The sequence below is a fragment of the Pseudochaenichthys georgianus genome, chromosome 20 (assembly GCF_902827115.2).
Source record: "Pseudochaenichthys georgianus chromosome 20, fPseGeo1.2, whole genome shotgun sequence".
NCBI lineage: Eukaryota > Metazoa > Chordata > Actinopteri > Perciformes > Channichthyidae > Pseudochaenichthys > Pseudochaenichthys georgianus.
In genome coordinates this window covers 16,792,670-16,802,750 of record NC_047522.1, presented here as the reverse complement: position 1 = coordinate 16,802,750, position 10,081 = coordinate 16,792,670, and the positions used below count along the sequence as shown (strand labels likewise).

General features: G+C 39.7%; 1 protein-coding gene across 1 annotated transcript in view; it reads left to right on the top strand.

Moving 5' to 3' along the window:
• Positions 1 to 699: 699 nt before the first annotated feature.
• Positions 700 to 10,081, top strand: part of pou6f2 (POU class 6 homeobox 2) — a 67,972-nt gene continuing 58,590 nt past the window's right edge. The window contains exons 1-2 of the mRNA XM_034109017.1: positions 700 to 785; positions 6,503 to 6,690. Coding sequence (XP_033964908.1) covers positions 700 to 785; positions 6,503 to 6,690 — 274 coding nt within the window. The remainder of the gene's footprint in view (positions 786 to 6,502; positions 6,691 to 10,081) is intronic.

Here is a 10,081-nt window from a genome sequence, read left to right as displayed (position 1 = left end):
CATTCAACAACGCCATGGGTAATATTATGCATATTAAGTATGTTTAATTGTACTGTTAATGGTTTCGTACATAAGAGGAGTTTAAATTCAGGACTTACATTTGTAATGGAGTATGTTTACACAGTGTATTGCATAGTATACATGTATTGCTGTAAAATGTGAGGAATGTGTACATGTACTGACACATATTCCAAAAAATAACTTTAAACTGTTGTTGTACCTCACAGATGGTATTATTGTTATTGTATATTTGTTTGTTGTATAGAAACATGCATCATGTTTTTTAATGTACAAACTGATTATGTTTTTTGGTATGAGTACAAGTAGATGCATGAAGTTGTATAAAATGCAACTTATACATCACATTATACAGTAAAGTACTTGAATAGGTACACTGGAATGGGACTGCAGATTTTCCTTATGTCGCTGTTATCGAGGGAATAAACTCTGCATTCTAATATTTGTATGCTTATAATGTCAGAATGAGAGTTGTAGATGTAGAAGGCTGTAGAATAGAATAGAATAGAATATAATTCCTTTATTGTCATCGCACCAGGTACAACGAAATTTAAAAAAGCAATCCTCGCAGTGCATTTCCACATACAACGAATAAATCATGTGATCATGCATGTTCCAAAGACAGTCAATTAGCTTATTAGTTTTGTATATTTTCCAGACATTCCTGGACTTGATGGCCAAATGAGTCCCTCAGATATGAGTCGCCTGCCCTGGTCCTTCTTCAGCCTGCTGACAGCTGCTTGTCAGAGTCCAGATGAATGCCAAAGGTATGATTTTCCTCTTCTTTATTGAGATTGTCTCACACCCCCATCTCGCCTCATCCATCCTCAGGAGAACCCTAATGCACTGATACCAAGGGGGAATCATTTTTTTTTCTTTACAATCTACTTAGCAATGATTTATTGATTGCGGCTTCCACCCTCGCAGAGAATTACCGATCCTTTTTGGGAAATCAGATTTTCACACCTTTCATGAGTGTGTATGTGGTGCAGGTCTCCAGAGACAGTGTGAGGGGAAACTGACTTTGAGAAGCAGCAGTGTGTGAATCTCTGCGGTGTCACTCCTCTGCCGCCACTGCCATGCCCCATGAATGGCCCTATGATTCTCTGCTGCTCTCTCTAGTGCTGCATTATTTATCCGCTGATAAATACACTGTCCGAGCTTGATTTCAATATGATTTTATTCCCTTTCAAACCTTTATAAACATTATTCGCCATAAGCATGCAGGTGAAATCCCTTGATGTTTAAGCATTTCATAGATTTTTTATTTTTTTTAAACAACCCTTGCCCTCATAGGAGGAGTTGGATTAGTGTGCTGAATGCTTTGATGCTCCAGAATGTCAGCGCCGTGGATCGATTTAGCAAAACACACACACACACACACACACACACACACACACACACACACACACACACACACACACACACACACACACACACACACACACACACACACACACACACACACACACACACACACACACACACACACACACACACACACACACCTGACCAATCAGAGCCGTCTATCTGTTGGGGCCCTGCTGGGCACCGTGGTTTACAAGCTTCAAAGAGCTCCTTTTAATACACTGCTTTGATAGCCCTCAGCCTTCACTGACCCACCGACCATCCACTGGCGAGCATTTTAGCTTTAGTGGAGTAGAGAGGAATAACTGCTCATCATATTAATGCATGGGTGTGAAAAAATCACCTCAAATCTACCTAAACTCCTGGCGTGCTAGTCCAAAAAGTGTATGCATAGATAGTATATTAGTTCAGGTAAAATAATGTAAACCTGCTGTATTTTGGTATCATTAATATATATTTACATGCATTAGGGGCTTCAGCGAAACTACGTAAAGAATCACTTAACATAATGGAGGGGAACAGTTTGGTTAATAACCCTAAGGGGGAGACAAATCATCATCTAACACACCACATTAGACATGTCAGTGTTTGGATATTTGCCTAACACAGCAGAGTAAACCAGCTGCACAGTGATTCAAAATGGGTGAATCAGGAATATATTTGACATGTGGCTATTATGAGAACACAAACAATGAAATGTTCAGTGTTTAGTTCTTGAACAACATTTTTTATTACTATAACTTGAGTAGAATTATTTTTAAAACACCAACATGTTTGTCATCTTTAATCCAACATGATGGTCTAATAAAATCACATTTTGTGCAAAACTGTTTGAAAGACATTATCAAAGATCATTAAGCCATCATTTTTTAAAATTCAAATGTATTCCTGGATCAACAATAACAGCGCGACTGAAAAGACGCCACATTCACTTATTTTACTGCAGTAATGATTCGCACAATAATTGTGGCAGTATTCGTGTCCTTTCACTACTCGGGTCATAATAATTGCATTACAAGCTTCCAGCTCAAAACTAATCAGCTAATGACATTTATTTGCTTTTTAGTCAATTTCGACACTTAGAGCATTGATAATGAGTTTAAAATAAAGCTGGAATAGATGGATTGCAGCCAATGCACAATTTGTGTGGTGCTTAGTAAACATGACAATCAAGAGAAACACGTGATGTGAAAACATGGATGTTAATTAGAACATGTGATGTCTGAAAGGGAAGTCTCTCACATCATGGGGTGAAATTTGGGTTAGTTTGAAGCCTCACTTTAAAAATCTAAATGCTTTATCAAGTCACAGATGTGTTGAGCATTTTCCCAGCATGTACTAGGCATGCAGAAAAATGGACGGGTCAACAGGGCATTAAGAAGTAGAAAACTCTTTGGCCCAATTCCATACTTCCTACTAATTCTGAGCAGGATAGGAATAGGTAGTGTGTCACTGGACATAACATAAAATGAAGTATACATATGAATGTCACTATCTATGCATACTGGAGCTGCAAAAATAGTACACTAATTAGACTGTTTGACCTGAGGATATTGGCAAACAACAAAGATTGTTGTGAGAGAGTTCTGGTTTATAGTGCTGCAACTAGCAATCATTTTCATCCTCATTAAACTGCCTATTACTTTTTCAATGAATCGATTAATCATTTTGTCAGAAAATAGTGAAAAATGACCTCATTCAACAGCACAAGATGATGTATTGCTGATTTTATTGCTCATCAGTTAATTGAATATCTTTGGGTTTTGTATGAGAAAGTAAAGAATCGGATAATACCATTTTTAAAAGCTTTAAAAGAAATGTTTTGGAAGATGAATGATAACTGGTAAAGCTTTACTCGTATGCACCCGTACTGTCCTCAGCTACTTCTGTGGCCTTGCTGTTATCTCCAACCTATTACTACAACACCGGCAGACTTCTATTTGTCCATTTAATATGAAACTTTAATTAAATTCTTCAACAGTTTAAATGATGTGCTTCAGTCAGTGTACTGCAACATTTTCTTTTAGTACAAAACAGAGAAATATATAAAATGTTTTGTCACTGCTAACTTAGTATGTATTAACAGCTTACAGTAGAATATCTGTTTGGGCATGTTGAACACTGTTATGTAACAGTATGAGAGATAAAACGATATTAAGCTGAGGTTTTTTTTCTTTTTCTTGAATAACCAGAGGAGCCTGGAGTGTTGGAGTGGAGTGTGATGGTCTCCGGCTGATACCCCTCACACAGTGTCCCTCACACTGGGACATCACTGGTAAGACCACTAGCTATTAGCATGGGTATCTGATGACGCTCGGGAGTCTCTGCTAGCCACCGATTATTCGGCTGCTGCGGGAAGCAGAGGGGGGATCGAGTGCTTTTTCGTGTTCCTGCAACCTGTTCCTGAGCTGTGGCCAGACTGAGTGAACAGAGAAGAAATGAGACAAACCTCCCTCATGTCTGCTCCCGCCAACTCCCAAACACACACACACACACTTGAAAAAACTCACATTATTGCTTTAATCAGAGGTCTGAGGGTTACTTTAAAAAATGAAGCTAATCCGTTACACATCCACTGCTTAGAATCAGTAATGCAATTTCTTATGGTAATTTCTAATGTCCCCTTTTATTACGGATTTTTACAATAAGATTACAGTTATCCCATTACGCATAACTACATTACTACCTGCGCTTGAATTGAGAAACACACCCATTCTAGAGGCATGATTGCAAATAGGCAAAGCAAACTGTTTTGAAATGAGGTAATTAACTGCTGCGTACGATGCTGAGAGATGTGTTGCCCCCTTATCCTCGAGCCTCAGAGGCCAGGGGAAGATTAGAGCTCTGATCTCATTCCCAGCACTTGTTTGGAGTCTGTCAGGAAGAGAAATGCCAGCATTAGAGAGGTACCACCACACTCCTGATATGATGAAATAAGGAGAAAAGGGGAAAGGGAAAAAGATGGAGGGATGGACAGAAAGGACCCTGCCCTGCTCTGAAGTGTCAGTAGCTTGTTTATTCTATATTTCATCGTAGCTGCTGGGGCAAAGATTCCCATTTTTCCTTTATTTTTTTTCTCTCACCTCCCTAACAAAAACCAATGCTCTCATTTTGTATCGCTCTTGCAAACTCTCATGCCCCAGTGAAAATTACATTGTGAAACGGTAGGAATTTCAGAGCTGCCTGTGCTCTCCCCTGTCCCTCTGAGCTTTCAAACAGTCAACAGACTGTGAAGAATAAATAATAAAAAAAAACTATTGATTATTTTGATGACTGCAAGATTCAATTAGGTATTAATTTTGCCCTCCAGTGGACCTATCAAGCAACTCAAAGGAGAGGAGGAAGGAGGTGGGGGGGGGGGGGGGTCGAAAGGCATGCAGAGTGGCCAGGCTCAGACAGAGGGGAAAATGTGTTTACCTCGGCGGGTGGAGAGGTGCATTGATGCGCAGTGTCCCACATTTAAGTGCTCCACAAATGAAGCACTGATGACTAGTGACATTGTTACCAGGGATATGAGTATTGACCAGCCGCCTCACGTTTTTAACGACAGCTTAAACTATTTCTATTGATTAACATTTTCATAGATTATCATGTGTCATATCAAGGAGGGCTGATTCCCGTGATGAGCACATTACAAAATCCCCTCTGGGCAGGGACTCATCGACCACCCTGATAGAAGTGGGAAGTGGGGGTGTTGGGAGTGCAGGGGCAATATTAGACCTCTATTTTTCTTACTGTGCCTGTATGTGCTGGTCTCATGCTCAAATATATTTAGGTTGGACTTTATTCATAAATAAGGAAGGGGCCGTAGTCCTGCTGTTTTGTGTCCCTCTCAGAGCCTGAGGTGGGGTGAACACTGTCTGAGGAGCTCTCCAGTCTCAGGACACAAGGGGAAGAGACAGGGGGGGTGTGTTTGTGTGTGTTGTGTGTTTGTGTGTGTGTGAGAGAGAGAGAGAGAGAGAGAGAGAGAGAGAGAGAGAGAGAGAGAGAGAGAGAGAGAGAGAGAGAGAGAGAGAGAGAGAGAGAGAGAGAGAGAGAGAGAGAGAGAGAGAGAGAGAGAGAGAGAGGAGGTGACATTTCTAGTGCCTGTCTTTGGAAGAACCTCAGATGCACGCAGGTTGGAGGCTGATCCTGGTTCAGTAGAAACATGTGCTGCTCTCTGCGCTGTGGAGGCATGTTTTAGCTGCTGGTCCCCTGACGTCAACATTTGGACTTTCTGAAACTCTTTTTTTACTCTTTTTGCCTGGAGCTTTGTTTAGGTAAGAGCAACAGCTTTTAAGCAACTTTGGATATTTTCAGAAATCATAAAAAATTCCTTGGTAAAATGTCCGGATGAAAGCATTCAAACCTTTTAATGGCATTCTTAAAATGCTCTTCTCACAGGTTATTTTTATTTTTATTTCAAAAGTTCCTATTTGTTCTCTTTGCTGAGTTTATTCTATTCCAATATGTTCAATCAGATTATGCTCTTATCATGACATTTAGACCGTCTCCATGTGCTGACAAAAGAATGAAAATAATTGGGAGGACATTTTTGGGAATATCATCTCTTGTTAAAATCAGGCCTTAAGTTCATGTTGCCTCACACTCTGCTGCAACATGTCACCTTTGATCTCATTGTGAGTCCCCAAATGTAGTCAAATTGATATAATCACTGGTGTGTATTTTCACTCATGTTTTCTAGAATTCTATTTATTTCATGTGTTTCTCAGTGCACAGCCTGTGGATCTCTTTGCAGACTGCTGTCAGCTTAGTATGTGCTGAAGATGAGGCACATGTCAGGTAGTAATGAGCCCTTGGAGATGGATGTAGGACAGTTTTAGGACTGCAGGGTATAATGGTAACGCCACACGATCCGTAACCGTTCTTCACCAGGCAGCAGCCGGCAGTATCAGCGGGGTAGCACCAGCCTCAGATAAAAGAGAGAGCTGGAGAGGGAGGGAGCGAGAGAGAGAGAGAGAGGGAGAGTGATGAGTGAGCGATAGAAAGGAGAAGCTGGGTAGAGAGAGAGTGAGACATAGAGAAGGAGCCGTTGAGGGTGAGACGCCAAAGCACATCTAACCAGGGGTGTTTTCTCTTTTTTTCCCTCCTCCCTGTTTCCCACCTGGGCTCCCAGCTCCCTCCAGGTCCCGATGATTACAGGGCAGCTGAGCAAGCCGCTGCTCTCCCTGCGCAGCGACATGAGCGCAGCAGAACTCCGGGCGGACGACAAAGCGGCCACCCCAGACAGCGATCTGAACGACGAGCCCCTGCTCCTGCCCTCCGAGGCCACGGACAGAGAGGGCACTCCAAACAAGCTGTACGGTAAGTCAGCTCACGTCTGTTTCCTCTATTTCATAAGTGTCTGTCTGAGGTCTGGTGCTGAGAGCAGAGAGCTTCCAGGGCTGGGACAGGTGTCAGCAGTGTCACGCAGCAAACTAACTTTCAGTGCAAGGACCAAGTCGATGTTCGGCTCCCTCAAAGATTGGATATCTGTTTTGGGAAATTGTATTTTGTGTATTAAGATGTTTCATGTACTTTCAGCCTTCAGATTCTCCGATAGGGCTATTCCTTCTTGTAGGGGACAGTTAGAAGTGTAGTGACAGTAATGCGGAAGATGCAGTACATTTGTATTGCACTCTCTGTCTTTAATATAGGATACACTGCATGCTTTATTACTGTTGCATATTTTGTGGCAGGATCTCTGCATGGCCCTTCTTTATATTAAAAGTATTTAAAAGTTTAAACTGACAATTAAAAGTCAGATTGGACCTGTCAGTAAAATGTGCGTTCACCCCCCCGCCCCTCCCCCCTCACAACCCTGATTGTGTGCGGTAATATCGTTTCCTTTTTTGTTAATTCCAATGGAGAAAATATTATGTTTGTTGTAATGTTTGAATTAATAACAACTTATGCTGATACAGAATAACTTAGTGCTGCTGAGTGAAATTAAAACCTATAATTTATGTTTCTATCATCAGATGTAGTATAATTGTATACTTTTTTAAATTGCAAGGACTTTTCAGTTTATTATCTCATTGTTGGTCTTTTTAAATGTTCAGTTTCAAATGATCTTCAAAATTAGCCAAATAAAAAAACCATCAAGGCTCATTATTTTTGTATTTAGCTCATTAAGATGACACTTTTTTTTTGGTTTTGTTTAAATTAATTATTACGTGGTCTGGACAAATGAAATCCCTGAACCTCATTATTTAGCAAAAAGCATCATTGTATAAATTACCATTTTACTAAATGTATAAATTATTTTAATTTATACATTTGCTAACATTTGTAAATATATGATAATGTAACTCTATAGTTTTACTGAGAGGAGAAAGTCAGAGAGATAATAATAATAATCATTACCATTATAAATAATAAGAAATCATTTAAAACTGAAAAGAAATAGGAATAATTTGCAGTGCAGTAACAGGCAGCAGATTAAAACAATTTGTCCCTGATGGATACATTTTACAATTGTATCTCCACTTAACAAATTCATTCCAAAACTCTCTTTTTCATTTCTTGAAAAGAGGATTTGAAGAGACCATTCTACATTTTTGCAAATTAAATGTAAATATTTTAATTATTTGTTTTTCATTAGGATGCATGGTGACACAAATCCCTCTCTCATTGCTTTAGATGCTAGTTTTTGTTTTGTACATTTATACAAACTATCTTGTCACTTCAGCTTGTCTGTTTTTCATTTTATGAAAGTTTAACTGTGTGTCTATTTGTGTTGTGCATGTCTTAGTGTGTAAGAGTGTGCAACTCTGGCATATACTCGTGTTATTAATTTATACTGCAGCAAACAGTGCATACTTTCAGCTGTTCTCCATTTCAATGGGAGTTGTTAATAGAATACGGCTGTGTGTGTGTGTGTGTGTGTGTGTGTGTGTGTGTGTGTGTGTGTGTGTGTGTGTGTGTGTGTGTGTGTGTGTGTGTGTGTGTGTGTGTGTGTGTGTGTGTGTGTGTGTGTGTGTGTGTGTGTGTGTGTGTGTGTGTGTGTGTGTGTGTGTGTGTGTGTGTGTGTCCTGGGAAGTGGCAGAGTATAGTTACTATAGCTTTGCTGAACTTCGGTGATCGCAATAAAATAAGGATTTAGGCAAGGGAAAGAAAAATATAGCAAATCAGGGAGAGTTCAGCTGTCTTTTAAATCCTTTTTTCAAGAATAACCCGAGGCGAGAGTCTTCTAAACAAGGGCAATGTACTGCAGGATTTGTCTCGGAAGTCTTGCAATTTGCTTTAATAAGCATCAAGTCTCTCTCTCCTTCTTTCTTCATTTCTGATCAGTCTCTATCCGAATCCTCTCCTGCTGCTCTGTTGTTACTTTCTGCTTCTCTTTTTCCAAATACACACACACTTAAATGTTGTTAAATGCTTTAATATTAATTTAAATGTGCAGCTTTTTCGGTTTTATTAAATCCGCCTTTGTCAATAAGAAGTAATTTAGGGAAACAGTGGGTATTACATTTGATCTATAATAGGATGTTGTCCTTATTTCGTGCTTCTGTGATGGCCTGTGTGATGGCTGGTTGCATCCTCTCCTGTGAGAGTTTTTCGAGGGAGATGGTTTCTCTCTGGCCGGTGGCTGAGCCCCGGGCGGTGCCATCGGCAGGTTTGATTTGGGAAGCGTTGCCCACATGACCTGTCAGACAGAGAGAAAGGCCGGGCGGATGTGGAGACGTAGCACAGTCGTGTCTTTTGCTGGGGGATATAAGAGGGAAGAATGAGAGAGGGTGGGGGTGGGAGGAAAGAGACTCAGCAGTTTTCAATACATTTCCTTAAATGCTATCATACAGAAGGGAAGGGTTTGCTGATATAGATAGTCACACATGTATTTTTTACTCATTTTGGAATCTGGTTAGTAATCTTTTTTAATATTTATTTGAAGATTGTGTGAACCTTTTGGAAACTTTAACTGAATTACATTACCTACTGATTGAAGTCTGTAAAACCTCTCTAAAACCAATAAAGTGTAACACATGTGGCCATAAAGGTCAAAGTATCCTGATTATTGACATTTTGAAGATGTTCACGTAAACACAAGCAGTCAACTCTCATGGTCATTAGGAGATTATATATATATATTATAAGTTTTCAATTTTGCAACATGAATGCCACATATATAAAAAAACAACCGTGAACTGAGCCTTTAAACTAAAGGCCTTTCATTATTCACTGGTTTTCTTTATGTGGTTCAAAACTGCGAAGAAGCATTACGTTTCTTTCCCCTTTACTTGCAAGAATATTGGGTAACCTCAGTTTTAGAGTATCCAAAAAACCTTGTTCGTCTTTACTGCTTTTATTTAGCGTAACCTCTCTGATACAGTGCTCCAATTTAATGACAGACATTTTCACAAAGACATACTCTCACCCAGGCACACAGCAACAGCACACACACTTAACAGTTTCAATGAAACAAGTCATGTTTTCAAGGAAATGCAAATGAGACCGAATTTGCTCCTCTAGAATTCAAGTATTACTGTATCAAACACTGAAGACATAACAACGATGATTTTGAATGCAGTAAAACTGAACCCATCTTTACTACCTATACTATAGTTTAATAACATGCACACACACATTAATACACAGTGTATGATTGACATAGTTGTATGTTTAGCCTGTAGCCTGTAGCCTGCTGATACTGCTAATTGGTTTTATACTCCCTAAATAAATATGCAAACACTTTTGTCGCTGGGGTTTTTTGTTA